A 19492-nucleotide genomic window follows, 5' to 3' on the forward strand; every position below is an offset into this window, starting at 1 on the left:
ACCACCCCCCTTAGCTAACCTAGGGGATAGCTCAAACGGAGAGAGTCGGGATTAGTGTGACAGCCCCTTCTTTGAGTTCCCTGCCACCAACCACACATTGTGGGGTTGAAGGCTTTTCTCACTAACTTGTAGGCAGGTGTAGGCGACAGGGTCAACAACTACCAAATCTGAAAAGGGATATATCAGTCAGCCACTTTAGAACACGTCCTTTCCTGACACAATCAAACCAAAATGCAACACGATTTCTCCTTGGAATGAGGCGGCCTCTAGATGGATTATTATAAGTAATTTGGCATGGATCTGAAGGTGTTTGGTCCTAGAATTTGGCAGAGAATTTGTCCTCAACAATTGCTTCAGAATTCATCCTTCCAACCTTTGGCACTCGGCCCTCTTAGAGAAAAATAAACTTGGCCTTTTTATGCTTGTATGTCCCTACAATAAACACAGTGGAAGATCTGAGATAATCTTCCCCAAGAGCTAACTAGGGAGGCACTCGAAGTCCACTAAAATTAGCTTTGAGTTTAGCTTGAAACTCTTTAAACTCGCTTGAGCTTGTTCCCAATCCCAATTAGAAATGATAGGAATAGAATGATTTGCAATTGAGTCTCTCTTCTATTTATAATTCTCCATGGAGCCTCCTTCTTGTTTCTAGATTCTCCTTTTTCCCCATTATTTTATTGGTGGGGCCCATTTTCCACTAGGAGACATTTTGCCGCCATTTTGAATAAAAGAATCATTTGCCTTCTTTCTCAAAAAAATATTAATTTGCCGTCATATTCCAATAAAATAGTGATTTTCCTCCATTCTCCATTAAAATATTATTTTGCCGTCATTCTCCATAAAATAATATTTTTCCGTTTTTCCCCCACAAAATAATATTTTCTCTTTTTTACTTAATATTGCCAAAAATTGTCAGCTCTCCCTAGTTATTTTTGCATGCACAAAAATTGGGAATATTACATTGCTCCAACTTCTAAACAACTTTCCTCAAATAATATATACATGTCGATGAGGAAATTCTTTCCTCATTTCTTAACTAAATCTCTATTTCATTAAGAAAACTAGTTCATTATTCCTATCTTTTAATTACATTAATTAAATTTAAATAAATAAATAAATAACCATGTTCTTTGTAAAATATCCAAGGTTTCCTAGAGGCATGATTAAATTTTTTACCTGGGGTAAGATGCTGCTGCATCAACTCTTCACTTTAATAATTAATTTTGATAAAGTGAATTACAAAGGTAAGAAAGGTCCTTTTTGGACAACTTCCACACATTCGACACTAGACTAGTGTGAAAATTCCTATCCGATGCTACAAATATCTACAAAGTACTAGACTATATGTAATAGAGTGCATCATAAATATGACCATAAGACTAATCACAAATATCAATAATGTGTCACTGCATATGTTTATTTTAGCAATAGAAGCTAGAACAGAGAAAACTCTAAGGCATTAAATAGGTTGTCTGAAATGAGTGAAATGACATCAAATGAAAAAAAAATTGTGATAGGAGGGCCCAACGGAAATTTAATCCACAATGTGAGATAATACGTCATAGTTGTCAAACTGTCAATTAAAGAGCACAAACACTAAAATTTTGCAATGTGAGCAAGTCTTATAGCCTGTTACAACTAGTCTCTAAAAAAAACCTAGGAATGCATATCACCCAACACTTCTCCTGAACCTAGGATAACCCATGGCTTTGTTTTGACATTAAGCCTTGAAGGTAGTCTCAAGTAGCAAGTCCATTCACAATATACAAATCATTATCGAACCTGAGATCTACACAGATATTACAATCAAATTACGGTACTCTATCAAACAAATAGCATCAAGAAATTTGATTAATTGCTAAACACTGACAGACATAAGGTGATAGACTCAAACACCCACCTTTAAGTTGTTATAAGCCTAATAATAATGTAATTAATTTAATGAGAAGTGAAAGAGCACATACCCCTTCACCTCGTGACCAATCAATGAGTATAAGTAGACTGTCACAAGGCTCATTGTAGCTATTCATCCTTATCATTCTATAAATCATTTATTATTCAATATATATTTGCAGAAATCTTCTTGCAATTTCAGAGATAAACAAGTTTGTATATCTCACATGTACATTGTATACAAAATTAATCAATTTAATGACACAAACAACATCCAGTACACATACACAATACTACACATTTACGAAGGAAAATATCTTTATGCACAGTGGAAAATATAGGCCGCCTTACAATTTGAGACAAGCATTGATTGAGTGTCTTGAGATTAGAATATATCCGGTCAACAGCAAGCTGCATCTCGGCATCTGTCCACTCAGATTTGTCCTGAAGTCCCTCAGGCAATTCCTCAAATTGAAAACCAACATTTTGAGTTCCATCATTAACAGGAGAGTAATCACTCTGCAAAATCAAGAAAATGTCAAAAAAATGTAAAATGAAAACCTCTAACATATGCAAGCAATCCAAAAGAACTCAATTTGAGCTATATGTATGTGTTTACTTTTCGAGTTAATTATTTGTGTTTAAACTTTGGATTAAAAAAAAAAATCCCAAGTGAAATGAACTGAAAGATTTATTTATTCAAATAAATGTTAAATCTAGTAATTTCACCATCCATTACTCAAAATACACAAACTTTTAGTCATCAGGTCAATTCAAAATATATTATGTTGCAAACAAGGATACTTTCCTTGAAGAAAACTGAGATCAAACACAACTTATAACCTGCCTGAGGAAGAGGTATATTTTCCAATCCAAACATAGCTTTGCGAATAGCAACCAGCACAGAAGACATTGCCTTCCGATTGAATTCTTTAACAGCCTCTTCTCTAAAACTAGCAATCTCCTTGTGAATCTACAGGAAGTAAAATAAGATAATTGTCAACACAAGCAGAATAAATAGGTCAGAAAGTAAGCCAAATCCATATTGCTTTCAACTAGGTAACCTTCATGTATGAATGTTCTCTTTAGAAAAAGGTTTACGAGCATATGTTTCTTTAAAAAGAAGATAAGAAGGTCCAAATACTAACTAAGCCATCGGAAAATGAACAATTTAATTTAGATGAATAACGTAAAATACAGTGATAGAGGAAACAGAGACTTGAACTTCATGTCAATTCTTAAAGAATGACAAGGTAAAAAGAAAACTGTCAGAAGTCAAGAATAAACTCAGCAAAAATATAGCCAGAGATTGGACATAAATAAGCCTGACAAGTATGCTCAAGAAGTCAGCAGAAAGGAGATATAACATAGATGATATTCACATGAGAAGCACAAAAAGTTAGTGTATGGAACACATTCCACTGAGCTTTGAGAATGCTTCAAATCTAAATCAATTGATAAGATTGCTCTGAAAACCTCAGCAAGAAGTGTTGCAAGATTCCTCTGTACAGTTGTCAGAATTGTAACTCTTTCGGAAATTTGAAAAGCAGCAGCATTAGCCAGACGCTGCATGGGAGAACCCTCAGTAATGAACCTACGCACCAGGTCTATGGTACCTTCAATAAATGCCAATGGCCCTCTTTCAAAAACCATAAAATGCAATTTTTGAGAATATGTTCCCTGTAAATGTCACAACAATCCCATGAGCATAAAAGCAAACTCTTGATAATGTCTTTCATTTAGGACAATAAATCTATGTTTAACATTGCATTCTATTTATCAAGATGAAAACCTCTGCCCGTGATTGCCAAAAAAGCAAGTTCTTTTGCACATCATGCAAGTTTGATAAGATCTGTTCAGAAGTTTCCTCTAGTAGCTCAGTAGCTTTATCCACCACCTTCATCGATGATCTGCAAATCAGTTACAGCAGATCTTCATGAATGTCAATGCTCTGCAAAAACCTCAAATATTTTCTAGGTTAAGGTGAAAAGAATTATCCATCACAACATGAGACGACCATTTGGAATGGCAGAGAACAAGGAGATTTCATCAAAAACACTTGTTATGATTTTTGCAGTTAAAAAAAATTAACTTCTTAACAGGCAAAAAAGTAGGTTTAAATATCCATATAGAACAGGAACTTTCCTGAGAAGGAATGATCACCAATCAGGCACAGATTATCCAAGGCAGTCTAGGTGCTTCCCTTCACCCAGCTTAGTCCCCTAAGCAACACCTGTAAAACCTAAAAAATGCTACTCACACATTCTCATTGCATACACCTATAAATCAGCAAAGGGATACAAGAGACCATCAAAACAAAATATGTGGTCGACTCTAAGCAAAGGGACATAACCACACAATCAGCCAATAAAGCTTATCCACAAAATATATAAAATATTTGCCACTAAGGGGTAGTTTGGGATAGATAACCCCAGCTAGGTGACCATTAATTATAATAAATCTATCCTATTGTAACTTACGCACATCGAGTCTCTAAATCATCCTCAATCTACACCTAGCTTAACACAAAACTTGGCATCAAACATATTTTTTCACTGCTGAGATGTGAAAATTTCTGAATCTAACACATCAGAAACCCCTACTGCAATTTCTGGTTTACTATCTCCTACTTGTTCTTTACATTAACAAGTTATTTAACTACATAAACATCGAAATAAACACAATTACAGCCTTCACATATATACAGATCAACAACTGAAATAAACTGAGACAACACAAGGGACACCGTTATGTTTGGACAATCGTCCCCGGAAAAACCCAATTCGGGAAAACCGATGCAGCATATATGAAGGTTTTATTATTAAGCAAATTTATGAATACAACTAGGGTGCCAGAAATGGCTCACCCTTCAGAGAATATCCTCGGCAGTAGTATCTCTATCCGGACACAGATATTCAGGCAAATCAGCAACCGGATGAACAATCCCACAGTGACTCTGACTGTTCCTTGTGTTGGACAACGAAATCTGCTCCAAGCACTCCTCTAGAACTGCGTTACCCTTCAGGAATTGCATCACCCTTCCTCGCCTCTACGTCAGCTAATCAACTCCCAGTCTACCCCACAGAGTCTCCCAGCACTGCCTCTGAAGCCCTCTTTGACTTCTGCATCAGCCTCTGCAGCTTCTGCGTCAACGTCTATGACCCTCTACGTCCTCTGTGCTGGCCTCCTTAGCCTCTGCATCAGCCCTCCTAGACTCTGCACTGCCTCTTAAGGCACTTTGCTACCTCTCTAATATGTATTCTTCAGCCTTGGATCGAAATCCCTTGCTGAACTGCCCCTCACTACAACTGATCACTTGCTCGATTTCCTCAGCAAACCTCGCCCCAGAAAATCGATCTGACTGATCTCTCTTGGTATATCTCCAACTGACTCTCAAGCCTCCTTTTATACTTTTCATGTTGATGATTCAACAACCGGGATTAAGTCCCTAATCAACGGCTAAGATTAGATCTGGCTTGATCCTCGTCACTTAGAACTTTCTCACCCATTTTATATTAATACACATTAATATTTTAATTTTCCTAAGTTTAGACTTAGGAACTCGTTAAAAATATTAATTATTTTAATATCTCTTCATCCGGGTGGAATTTCTCCAAACGATTTCTAGGTCTTGGAGATCTCGTGTGCCTTAGCCTCTCCACCAAATTTCATGGCTAGAGCACATCCAATGCTACCCAAAATCAACATGACCATGATTATTGACCACTGAAGTTACACCTAGAATTTTTTGAAGACTCCAAGCCCGAGGATATGTCAGAGGCTTCATGTACTATCAGAGTTTAGATATCATCAGAGTTTTTTAACTCTAACCTCTTCTTCTCATCTTGTTCTATGTTATACTCAGATTCCGCAAGCCTTGCTAGAATGATGTAAAGTGATGCTAGTGTGATGAGTTGAGTCATGTAACAAGCCTAGGTAATTTGGGACGTTGTCATCAAGTGAGTTTACTTCGGAAGGTTTTTTTTTACTTGGTTAATTATTGGGTACTTTTAAGGACTTGATAATTAATTGAGTTTTTTCCTCCAAGCATAACCCCAAAGCCGGAGTGTGCCTTGATGGCGAGGCCTTGGGTGAGTCCTAGTGTCTAGACTCTAGAGTCATTGTATATTGTCATACTAGACCACTCACAAAATTTTGCGGAATTTGATTAGGTCTAAGGGTCAGTTTTTTTTTTAATTTTTAAATTTCTCGTTGGACAGAAATTTTAATAAATTATGAATGTAAAATGCTATGTTGCCAGGAAACGTGGATTCGGGGACGGGTACGGGTGCGGGGATGGGGACGGGTACGTCATTTTTCAAAACAGGGTGCGTGGGTTCGTCGAGGGTATATTATAATATATATATATAATATAAATATTATATTTATAAATTATAATATATATGAATTTGTATATTTTTCAACCTTAAACAAGAAAACTAAAATATTTATGATTTAAACTTTAAATATTTAAACATGCACATCATTGAACATTCAACATTCACAATGAAATTTCAAAATTTCTAGTTTGATAGCAAGTGCAAATTGGAGTTTACATATTGATAAGAATCATGATATATGTCCATTGTCATACTACATTCAAAATTTGTCTTAAGGCATCTCCAAACAAGAACTGGGAAATTTTAAAATACTAAAATAAAAATATCTAATGGTGAACAATGGCTTCCTCAAGCGATGTCATCAACATCACTCAAATCTTCAGTTAGCATGCTCTCCAGGTAGGGATGACTCTCATCTTGAGGCTCTTGCTCATCCATAGCAATTAGAGGTAGCTCAATAAGGCCATCTGGTTGTATCTCCTCGTCCACACACATAGCATCGTTTGTGTATTGGTCCCATCTCTTGAAATGACCCTCGTATCTAGGGTCTTTTCGAGATATGAGACGAAGAGTGCTATGAACGTACACTAAGTTCTCTGCCTTCTTTGAGCCCAACATATTTCTTTTTACTAAATGGATAAAGGAATAACTACTCCAATTCCTCTCGCAAGATGAAGAACTAGCTACCCAGAATATTAGGGGAAGCCCATTAAATTAATTGAAAAAGAAAATATCAAAGCTAAAATGAACCCAAAAGAACCTGATTTTGGGGTTCCAAGTACCCATCATCAGGGTTCTCCGTGCCCGTCAAGACAAAAGAACCCAATTTTTTTTAATGAAGAACCCAGTTTTTATGGGTTCTTCTCAGAAGCACCCGAACCCGAATCTGGTACTTGGGGACGAGAACCCGGGACGGGATCGAGAACCCCACCCCCGGGTTTAGGAACCCATGCAACATAGGTAAAATGTAATAAGTGATGTCTAGAGAAGTTATATGGGGTATGTGTGATCAAAATTACACCTCTCAGTGCTCACCCTCAACTGTCTACTAAGACACACTTTGATGGGTAAAAAACAGTGTTCCACGGGGACTCGCCCCCCTCCCTAGGGGTCTAGTTTCCTCGCACCCCCGCGCTCCGGGGACTTGGGGACGAGTAGGGGACGTTTCCCCACACTCCCAAAATGGAGGAAACTCAGGGGGACGTGCCAGGGAAACGTTTCCCTTCCCTGAGGGGGCGTTTCCAAAAAGGGGGACGTGAGGGGGTGTGGGGGGACGAGAGGGGACGTGGGGGGGCGTGGGGGGACGAGAGGGGACGTGGGGGGACGAGGGGGGACGTGGCACACCTTTAATGCATTAAAAACCATTTTAATTAACTAAATGTTGAACTTAATCTTTAATTAAGAGTTAATTAACGTTTAGGGTTTTGGAAAATCGTTGTTTCATGTTATAAAAACGGCACCTTGAACCATGAACAACACACTCACAGCCTTTGCAAGTTCGCTGAGCGCTCCACTCACAGCGTTGGATTTCACTGTTCGGATTTTAATAAACAGTGCCTGTATCATTATTGATTGTATTAGGAATTGTATACAAAAGGTAAATTACCTAAAAAAGCCAGTGAATTAATACAATTTGTTGAAAGTGCAAGCTAGGAAAACCAAGACCTTGAATCAGTTCAATATGGGCTCTCCCCGTTCATGGTGATAGTAGGTTTAGGAAAAGAGCCTATTGTCACATGTTCTGAAAAGTGGATCTGACTATTTTGTTTCTAGGAACCAATTAACCACAAGTATGGGTGAAAAATCCGACTTGTAAAAACTTAAAAGACTGCCTCCTTGACTACCATGCGTTATGTTGATGAGACCTAACTGAAATATAATATTGTTGATATAATAAGACCTGATAAAAATACAGAATGTTAATATTCCACCAGACACCCAACTACTTTCCTATATGATTTCTCAAAATTCTGCCTTGACATCTAATTTTGATCCCATGAGAACTTAAAGGGTTCAAAATAAACATTCGCTCAAAGAAAGAAACCAGCAGGATCTGTAAAATGGAAACTAACTAAGCAGTCTAACAACATGAAAAGAAGAAAGTAACTTCCACTTACGTGTCTATCATTTTTTGCATGAGATTGCCGATGGAAAAATCTATGGCACAAGGTTATGGTTGTCGCAATGGTTACCTGGGAACTGAATAAACAATAGACAGTCGGCCTATTACTATATTAGGCCTATGGTCTTTACCTGTGGAAAAAGCATCCAAGTTCCGTTTAGTCCAAGTTCCAAAAATGATTTCTTTTAGACTTTTTCTCTAGGTTAGCAGTATCTAAAACAGAATTGTGAAGGTATATCAGACCTATGGGCTAGTCCTATGGAAGCATTGCCAAATAGGCTATTCATATATTAATATTATCAGTTGAAAATCTACGGCCTGCCTAACTAATATGTCAAGAACTTAGAAGTCCAGTTTCTCAAAATCATTATACATAATCCACTATAGTTCTGAGTTCTCTCTATGTTTAAGTTTTCTTCTAAGAAGGACAATTCTCTCTTTGTTTAAGTTTTCTTCTAAGAAGGATTGTGTAAATTTTCAAATTCATTGCTTTCTTGCTCCAGGAATTCATATCAATGATCATGCTTTGCAGCTTTTCAATTCAACCCAAATTGTCATAGTGGACTCAATTAATAAATTATATTTTATATTTATAAATTTTTAAGACCCTGACGCTCCCCCACGTTTCCTAAAAAATGGTAGGGAGCTTTTGCATAGGCCGCTCCCGCGCCCCCTCGCTCCCTCGCCCCCTCGTCCCGGAACCTTGGTGGAACATTGGTAAAAAATAAGTTCTAGACCCTCCAAACCCACTTTTCCTAAGTTTTTTGGAAAACGTGGCAATAAATTAGCCCAAAAATAAAATAAATGGAGAGAAATAAATAACTTTATGTGACAGAATGACTTGGAAATTATCTCAAGTCAAAATTTAAGTCAAAACACAAGTGGAAGATGATTTGACACATGTTGTCACTTGATATTTTGAGCACATGGGGAAATCGAATTCCCAACTACAAAAGAGGAAATCAATTGGGTCACGGGTGACTTGGCGATTCGATTTTCTTGAGGATTTTGGAATATTTGATGGAATTTTTGAGTGAGAGTTTGTTGGAGGCTTGTCTCCACTCTAACTCCACTAATAGTTCACTTAGCTCTTACACATGGCAAGGAGCTCCACTCCAACCCCCACGCAGATTCCAAGGAAGGCCGACGCAATTCATGATGGAGGATCAACGCATAGAAAGAGGAGATGTGTCAAATATTTGGCTTGGTAGTTGACTTCATATGGGAGATAACTCTCTCTTATTTCACACTTGGCATTCCTTTGTTGCACACATGGAGAGTTCGATTTTTTGGAGGAAATACACTGGGCCACTTCAGGAGTTCGATTTGGTTGAAGGTTCACATGTGTCATGGCTTCTTTCCACTTCGAATTCGACTTCTCTTCTTGGGATCTTCTCCAACACCACTTGTCACTTGGTTCTCTCATTGGGATTTGCTCCCAAATTTCTATTTAAGTGAGCATTGGGCTCTCACTATGTATTCATGTTATGAGCTATTGGGCTTGAGGAAACTCTATCAATTTGTATACTTGTTTTTTCTTATAAAACAAAGACTTTGGGGTATCATTGGTGGTGTTATCTTTCTATCATGAGGTGATCTCTTTCCAATTATTTTTATTGTGCTTCAATTTCCTATGCATTTGAATTGTGTTAGTTTTTATTGTCATTCATTGTGGATTGATATGTGCAAGCTATCTTGCATATATCTTTGATTTAGAATACTATTCTAGGAGTGAGAAATGTTAATTGATTTTTGGAGGAATCTTTAGTTTCTTTCACCCATTGTATTGCTCTATTTCCTTTGTGTGTGTTAATATTTGTTTCCAAGTGTATAGAAAAAAATTCTTGAAATGGTGTGAAGGATTCTTTTGGGCGTAGGACAAGTCTCATATAGATCAACTCACTCCCAGATTCAAGATACGAAAGACTCATCAATCTTAACTTCAAGGGCTTCATCCAAAGAGAAGCAAAGAAAAGGGAGTTCTATTTTCCCATATTCTACTTGAATCACTTATAATTCAAATTCCATACTTCATTTGATCCAAATCTAGATTTTTCCAATGGTTATATGAGTTCATTAGAGCATTTTCCTAGATTATACAAGCATGGAGTTATACTAGTTGTGTATTATTATTTGTTTTGCTTGCATGCTCTCTCCACTAATTTCCTAATTTGTTTTGCAGCCCTTTGAGCAGCAACTCAAGTTCACTTTGGCATCAAGTTGGAGGAGACATTCTTCCGGAAACTACTAATTTTTTCTTTGCAAGACCCCTTGCTTTTGTTGGGCAGCTTTGTAGCAAGGTCGTGATCCCTTTTGGGGCCCATCCTTGGCTAGGTCGAGTTCTTTAGAAGGCTGTCTATTTTTCTCTCTAAGTCGGCCTTCGGAGAGGTTTAACCTCCCTATTTTAAGGTTTTTTCCTCCTTATTTCAAGTCTGAAATTTGTATGTAATTTTCAGATTTCAAAAAGACTTTCTTAGGCCTCATTTGTGTTGAGTTTTCATCAAAGAAAGTCTATAGTTAAAGTATCTTATTGTAAGGACTTTCTTGAGGTTCTTTGAGGCCTAGAGAGACTCTCATTCATTTGTAAGACATATAATAAAAAAATCATTTTCCTGAGGGAGCTTGGGAATTCTCCCATGGCATCCCACCTCCTTATTTAGGAGGACTTCTCTTTTAGGTGGACTGATTCTTTAAGTAGTTTCTAACTTACTTGCATGCTATGCTCTTGTTAACTTATGCATGGTTTAAATCATAATATTAGCACATCGCACTCACAAAACAATCTCTCAACTTTGTAAATCAAGTTTACTATTCCATTTGCTAAATCTCGTGTTGGGAAAATTTACTTTCATGGTTGTTTAAGTAACAAATCTTTTGGGTAAATCATTATATTCACTACAACACAGCATAAGCAAGCATTTCACTTTTGGCTACATTTGATTGGTCTAGTTCTATTTCCTTAGCATTGGCTTTATATGCTTAGTTGATACATGCTTCACTATTTTATGTCAACTTCTACTTAATGTTATCTTAATAACATTGCTCATTGATATACCATTTGAAGCATTTTTCATTTATTTTGAGCAAACTTGCAAATTTTGGGCCACTTGTGAATTTCTATTTACATGCAATTTACTTTTACAAAGCTTGTGAGTTGGTGATAATTTCCATTTATTGTTCCCATTAAGATACATTGGATGCCTAAAGAATTTTACCTTATTACACTTTCTTGGAAAACAATAGCATCCACATGCATCTCATTTAGGCATTCTTAGCACTAATTTGCATTTCTATGTAATTCACCTCCAAGCATAAGCTTGATTGAAAGACTCTTTTAGGGACCCCTTTCTTTCATCAACTTAAGGAACAAAGATCCTATTTTGTGGTTACCACGGTGACCTTGCAATCGTCAAAGCCACAGACTCTGTAGCGCCAGAGGCATCAAGTGTGTTGGATATTCTAAGGGAGGGATCATTAATAGAAGCTCAGTTGTCTTTCCCTGGGTGTCCCTTCACAACTCACATTAGAGACTTGTTTCAAAACAGTCGAAAGAAAAGCTACATCTAGATAGGCATTTAGTTTTAAAATTTACCAAGATAACTGCATCTCACATTAGATAGATTTGCATATCATTCTAATTTACTCACTTTAGAGTATTTCAACTTTACTTGTAGCTTTTGTTTATCTCATGTACTTGTCACGATGAATGATCTCATTATCTCTTGTTGTTGATTATTCCCTTCAGCAAGTGCATATCTATTTATATTTTGCAAGTAATACTTGGCATCAATTGAATTTCATTTGCAAGTTCAAGTTCTTCTTTAAAAATAGCATCTAGCAAGTGGTGCGGATTTTCATCTTACCATCTTTACTTTACTTGCCAAAATGCTATTACATATGCTTGATGTTTATGTTTATGTCATATGATCATTGAATGACATCATCTTTTACTTGAGCATTTACTTACAAGTACATTTTGTATCTTGCAAGTGATATTTTATATTTTATATAACATTTTGCAAGATTACTTGTCATCATCTTTTGAGTTTTCATCTTGATAAAGTATTTGTCATTTATCTTGAGCAACTATTTGTTTAAAACACTAGTCTATGTTCTTTATCTTCAAGTGAATCTTTGGATATTGCTAATGTATGTTTATTTACTTTCTCATATCTTTGGAATCAAGTTATCTTTGATAAGCCTTCCCTTCACCTTAGTCTCCTAGAAAATTCACATTTCATTAATTAAACTTCATTTAGGGACCACACCCCTTAGCTTTAACTAGGTGAGAGCTTTAACGGAGAGAGTTGGGAATAGGTGACAACCCCATCTCTTAGGTTGCCACCAAGTCACACCTTGTGGGATTGAGGATTTTTCCCACACTAACCTAGGTGTGCAAGCGAGGCGACAACCCATGATAATGGTGTTTCTTCTAAGCTGGAAATAGTACATATTCTGAGGTACCATAACAATTCGCCATCCTTGAATTGCTTTGCCCGAAGGAAAGAAAGAAAGAACTAACAAAAAGAAAGGTTGTTTATTCACTTTCTCCTCTGACAAAGAGGATATTTGGCAAAAGTTGTTGAAATCCTTTCGTGTATGTTGACTCTTCAAGGTAGCTACCCACAATGCAGATAAATGTCAATAAATCGACTTTTAGCATTCCATAAACTTTTACATCTAGTAGAAAGTCAAAAATTAATCAATGAATTCATTCAGAGCAGTTATCACTTTAACAATGCTAAATTCACCAATGTAGTTGTCTTGCTTATCACATGAATATGATATCAGCTTCATCACATTTTCTATCAATGGATAAAAATTAGCAAGCTCTCAGTAGCTTATGGTGGCTTCTTCCATGTTAGACCCTACTCCATTGGAAGACTCAAATACTAAAGGAGAAAGCTTGTTTTATAAAACAATAATTACAACCCTTGATGTTTCCAAAACAAATAGAAGATACCTGTCCAAGGGAACTGTAGTTTCATCTCCATGTAGGTTCATAAGACCTAGCAACGAGTCCTCTCCAAACATCTACATCATGGACTCCACCAGAAGAAGTGCCAAGAGCTTTTTATTAGCAACCACATTTTTTTAAGATTGTACCAATGACAATACAAACATATCTAGGCCATGAAGTCTTTATGGGTATGGACAAAAAAAAAATCATGTAGGACCCAAAAGGGCTTTGTTGCCTCAAAATCTAGTAGGTCCTGTGACAGGGAACCCACAAGGCAAGAACTAGACCAAGGGACAACAATATGGGATGTCACCCACTATCACCACAGCCACTACCTGCTGCTCTTTTGTGGACATTCACCACTAGGGAGGCTTCCCTTTAGTAGGTCACCTAGAAAGATATGCTAACTACAAAGAATAAGGAGACAAGACAAACTTATAGAGGACAACGCTAATTAAGAACGGCTTAGCAAGCATGATAGGGAAATTCACATCCTCCAATATGCCTAGTTAGGGCATAATGTAACATAGGAATTGAGAAAAAGCAAGCCAAAAAGGTCTCACCTAGAATCACAAGGCTAAGAAAAGGCTTCCAAACAATGTATACCTTAAACCTATCGAACAAGAAGCCTTCAATAAGCCCAAGTTGAACCCTAGGGCAAACTAAGGTTTCTCTAGAGCAAAACTTATCTAGGGCAAAAGATTTCAGCCCTAAAATGGATGGATGAGCCACTAAAAGGACTTCATTTTGAGGCAATCAGCCTTCCTTCCAGTGTTGAATCCTCCCACAAGCCAACTAATTCAACCCTAGTTGAAATTCGTGCCCTAGCGCTAGCTAGCAACTTATCCTTGAGGGGCTGTAAATCAGATTAGAGAGAGAGAATGAGATTTAGTGCAATTTTTATGGATGATCAACAAAGTGACCAAGGCCAGTGCCTAGTCCTTGGGTGATGGAATCTATGGGAGTGAAAGATTTGTTGATTTCTCAGCAAGAAGTAAGGAAGGGAATAAGGAAACCCTAGGTTTCAAAATCCTAGCTATCACTTTTGTGAGAGAGAAAAATTAATTGGGAGAGCTAGTTGAAAGATTCACCAATGGGATTGCCATTTACATTCTATAAGTGAGTAATGCATGCAATAATATCATCTAGAATCCACACAATGATTTTCAACAATAACTAGCACAATAGAAACCCTAGATAATTAACAATTCCATTCATTAGACACAAGAAGCAAAAATTTATCAAATCCAAGGTACACTTACAAGATAGAATGCATGAACAAGCCTTTATTGCTCCAAAATGACATCTCCAAGATCAAAGAAATAGCTCCAAATGGCAAAATACACCATGAGCCACATCTCCAAAAGATACAAGGTCGAAATTCTCTGATAGGGCCAAAAACAGTCACAAGTGATGATGATGACATAAGATGAGCCTATCCTCTATTTACATGAGGATTAGGACTAATAATTATGCTTATGAAGCCCGTAAAACAAGTTTGATGCTAAAATGTACTTGGGTTACAAGCCAACCCATTAGCTTTATCAAAATAGGCCCTAATTTGCCCACATGTGTGAGTCGTAGCCTCTTTATTGTTGATGTCATCCATCATAAATGATCCAAAGGTCATGTCCAAGGGTGATGAGGTGCCCAAGAAGATGTAGAAGCCTGGTAAGTCCAAAATTTCAAGGTTGACCCTCAAATTTACCTTAAAGTCTTATGTGGGATCTGAAGATCCAACTGGAGTGTCACAAAATTGTCTCCATGGGTCTCCAACTACTAAATGTGGCCTCTATCTCTCCAGCGTTAGGGCTTCGTCTGGTGCAACAAGCCCTCCCTAGTCTCTCAGCATGAGACCATCCTCATATAGGCTTTGAATCAGCTCCTGCCCATAAGTTGTGTCAAGGCCAACCTGGGGCCATGTTGGGACCAATGGTGTTGTTGACCATGTACATGTCAACAGTTCCAAGCAACAGAGTACACAGCAGTGGACAAAAAAATTTAAGTCAATGTCATCATTGTAATCCCAAATTCTACAATTTTTTTGTAACAATGATTCTAGTATGACTATGAAGCCACGTAACAACACCTAAGTAAGTCTTTGATTCTTAAAAAGGATTTCACTCTAGGGAGTTTTTTAACCCCCTAAATTATTTGTGTTTCTAAACATGAATAATCAACAGAGTTTTTATCCCAAGCATCCCCCAAAGCTAGGCTGGGATCCTCTAATAAGGTCTTAGGTGAGTCCTAGTGTTATCGAGTCAATGTATTTTTATCATACTAGATCATGTGTCCATTGTTGCGGAATTTTGTTGAGTTCTAAAGAGGTCATGTCTATTGTAAAATTACCCTTCTATGGGTGATTATTGTAATATCTTGATGTAAAAGTGTTGTCTAAGAATATTTTTGGTGAATGGTTACTCATAGTTACACACCATTGCCAAAATATTTTTTAGACCCACTTAGAGGGTGGAAAAATATGTGTAATCCCCTCTTGAGTCTTTAATTTAATTTTTTGGCAAAAATTTTAATAAACTAGCCAGAAATTGTCAGAAAATAAAATGAGCGGAAAAAATTATTTCTCTCCAAGTGGAAAAAATCAACAAAATTATTGAGGCCCTTTTTCAAAAAGGAAAAATTCAAGTCAAAGTTAGGAGGCCTCATTTCCAAGGCAGAATGTCCCAGTTCAAAAATTCGTTGGACCAAAAGAGACTATTTTTCTAGCAGATCAAATTTCTTCGACCAAGTGGTTAATTATTTTGCATAAGTTAAGACAATTCTATTTTTAAAGATTTTCCAAGGGATTAGATGCCCATCCAGCTTATTTCTCAAGCGCATCGAATTTTTTGGAGATTTGTGCAGCAAATATCATGGGATAAAATCAATTTGGCAACGATCAAGCCTTGGATCAAGTCAAACTAGCCGTTTTCCCACTTGGAGAGGATCTAGAGCTCTCATTTTTCTATATAAGGAAGCCTAAAGATCTTGTTAATTTTAGATAACAATGGTATGTTATATGCTTAAGCACAATTTACCTCAATGTTCCTTTAGCAACCCAATGACAATTTCCAATTATATCCAAAAGCAATCACATTAACTTATAAACATTGGCAGTAAATGTAGATAGAACATAAAATCATATGTAGAAGACAAGCCAAGACAAGAGGACACAAGATGTGGCGGATGTCAAGGACAAACCCCAATGTGGGGGAACCCTTTGATCAAATCTTCTTATTATTCTTCAATAGTTCAACAAAGAGAGAGAGAGAGATGCAAATATCATAAATACAAGCCCAAAACAAACCTGTCAAATCAACAGCCAATGTAGCCCTAACCAGAAAGTCAACGATGGTCAAAGATGCCCCAAATCATCCTCTAATCAGCTTGGTCGGCAGTAGAAAAATGCAGCCTCTAAAGAGGGTCAAAGTCAACCCAAACAAACCTTGTTGTAATTTATGTGGTCAAACCAGAAAGTCAACGCTACAGTCAACAAGGTCAAACAATCCCCAATCACCTCGGAATTTGTGCCAAAGAATGTAGTCTGAAAAGATCAAAATTCTGGCCCCAAAACAGAAGTCAACACTTGGTCAAAGTGCCCAAGTCAACGTTGGTCAACACTACCTTAATCACAGAAATTTTGGCCTCCTGAAATTTGCCTTCCTTCCACACGTGTGACGAAGAGAGAGCCTCCAAGTATACAAACCAATCAAGAGAAGAGAAAGAAGATGATGTGATGAGATGAGTGAGTGTCCAAATGAGAGAAGGGTCACTCGGATTTATACAATTCGTTGAGGGTGAGGAGACACATCCATTGGGCTTCATGAGCCTACATTTGACTGAGGCCGACCTTGACAATTTGTCCATGAGAAAGAATAAATTCAAAATTCCATTTCTGCTTGTCAGAATGAGATGATCTTTATATCAAAATTGTACCTCTCGGAATGAGGAATCCAATGCAATAATCATCTCCATCATATGAGTTGTTCTAAGGTGGAAGTTGGCCCTAGTTACCAATTTTGACACTCCCTCTCAACTAGGGAGAATTCCACCTGCCAATGCATCATCATGCCAACTTGTCATCCTATACCATCTCTGTCATCATTGTTTTGTACTACTTTGCTCTACTGAACCATGAAGTAATAATGAAGAAGTGATCAAGAGTGAGTCATAAGATCATACCACTCTCCACTGTCTAAAGTCAGTCCTTGATCCCAAATCAAGTCGTTAAACACCATGCATCCTAGTCGCAGTACACGATGCGTCCATCGGTAGTGCTATGGTCCCTAACCATCTTTTCCCAACTCAGCCAGAAGAGAGGCACTTCCCATGAGTCCCGGACTCTATGGGTAGGATGTGTGTCGGGGCATCAATAGGAAAAAGTGAACCACTCATCTTGCTCATATGCCATAAGAGAAGGTGAACCATTCATCCTATGCATATGTCAATCATAAGGGAAGGTGAACCACTCACCCTACATGCATGTGTCCGAGTAGGGGAAGGTGAACCACTCACCCTATGGTCGCTCATAGCTAGCTCCAAGAAGTACCCCACGCCCCCAAGATCTCCCAGAGCTCTGTGTCCAACTCATACGAGACCCTCATAGGAGGATCGTTCCACGACTCCAAGTCTCTCTTGGAAGGTTAAGAATTTGACCTTCCCCAAAGGCTTCGTGAGAATGTCTGCAACCTGCTCATCTGTCCTGATGTGTTGGAGCCTAACTGCTCCCCGTTGTACCATATCCCGGATAAAGTGGCACCTGATATCAATGTACTTGGAGCGGTTGTGGAACACGAGATTTTCTGATAGACGAATCCCACTCTGGTTATGGGAGAAGATCACGGTGGTATCTATCACGTGCTCAAACAGCTCATTGAAGAGCTTCCTCAACCAAACTGCTTCACAATAGGCCATACACGCAGCAGTGTATTTAGCCTCAATGGTGCTTAGTGCAACCAATTTATGCTTCCTACTTATCCAAGATATAGAAGCAGACCCCAAAGAGAAGCAACACCCAGACGTGCTCTTACGATCCACCACACTGCCAGCCCAGTCAGCATTTGTATATCCATGTAGCCTCAAATTCCCGGCAATGTATCTCGGTCCATAGTGGATTGTGCCCCAGAGATATCTCAAGAGATTCTTGGCAGCAATCCAATGTATATGATGAGGCTATACCATATATTGACTCAATGTGTTCACAGCGAAGCACATGTTAGGACGGGAGTTGACCAATAACATCAAGGCCCTCACAAGTTGACGATACTCAGTGGGTTCGCCAATTCGGGCCCAGCAGCAATTCCACATAGCTTCTTAAAGTTGAGTTCCATCAGAGTAGTCACGGACTTGCAATCCACCATCCCACATCTCTCAAGTAGCTTCACAATATATTTTCCTTGAGCAAGGAAAATCTCACCTGGCTTTCGCTATACCCCCAACCCTAAGAAATAATGTGTTCGCCCTAAGTCCTTCATCTCAAACTCGGAAGCCAACTCCCTCTTGCATTGATGAATGAGAGGGTCATCACCTATCAGAAAGAGATCATCCACATAAAGGACCAGAATGAGAGGTTTGTCCTTTTCAACCTTGAAGAATAGGTTCGGGTCAACATTGCTTCTTGTAAATCCCAACTTCATAAGATAGCTATCGATCCTCTCATACCAAGCCCTAGGGGCTTGCTTCAACCCACAGAGGGTTTTCTTCAACTTGAACACGTGTCTCACGATCTTGAACCTCAAACCCCTCAGGTTGTTCCACATACACTTCCTCCTTAAGCAAACCATGCAAGGAGGCAGTTTTGACACCCATCTGGTGTAGGTTCCATCCTTGCGAGGCAAGGGCTATAATCGAACAGATGGTGGTATATTGGGCAACTGGTGCAAATATCTCATCATAGTCTACTCCTTCCTTTTGAGAGAAGCCTCAAGCTACAAATCTGGCCTTGAATTTCTCAGCACTCCCATCAGCGCCATGTTTGATCTTGTAGAGCCATTTCGAAGTGACCACTGACTTGTCCTTGGGTCTAGGAACCACATCCCAGACATCATTTTTCATGATCGACTCATATTCCTTGTTCATCGCATCCTTCCAAACCTGTTGCTTCACGGCCTCTTCGAATGTACAAGGCTCAGATTGTACTATGGTACTCATGGCAGCTAAGTAACCTTGGTACCTATTCGG

The 19492-nt window shown here is 38.2% G+C and overlaps 1 protein-coding gene across 5 annotated transcripts in view; it reads right to left on the reverse strand.

Annotated features, from left to right (window-relative positions):
- Positions 1-19492, reverse strand: part of DGS1 (dgd1 suppressor 1) — a 330562-nt gene that overhangs the window by 267382 nt on the left and 43688 nt on the right. For 4 of the 5 annotated variants that reach the window (XM_089373466.1, XM_089373470.1, XM_089373469.1 and 1 more), the window contains exons 2-5: positions 3686-3803; positions 3370-3573; positions 2741-2866; positions 2245-2412 (exon numbers count right to left, since the gene is read on the reverse strand). In XM_089373466.1, the coding sequence (XP_089229592.1) occupies positions 2245-2412; positions 2741-2866; positions 3370-3573; positions 3686-3803 (616 nt within the window). The remainder of the gene's footprint in view (positions 1-2244; positions 2413-2740; positions 2867-3369; positions 3574-3685; positions 3804-19492) is intronic. The other variant, XM_089373467.1, reaches the window with a different exon arrangement.

Source organism: Pinus tabuliformis, chromosome 8 (genome assembly GCF_031772625.1).
Source record: "Pinus tabuliformis cultivar Carrire ecotype Pingquan chromosome 8, CPIR1, whole genome shotgun sequence".
Taxonomy (NCBI): Eukaryota; Viridiplantae; Streptophyta; class Pinopsida; order Pinales; family Pinaceae; genus Pinus; species Pinus tabuliformis.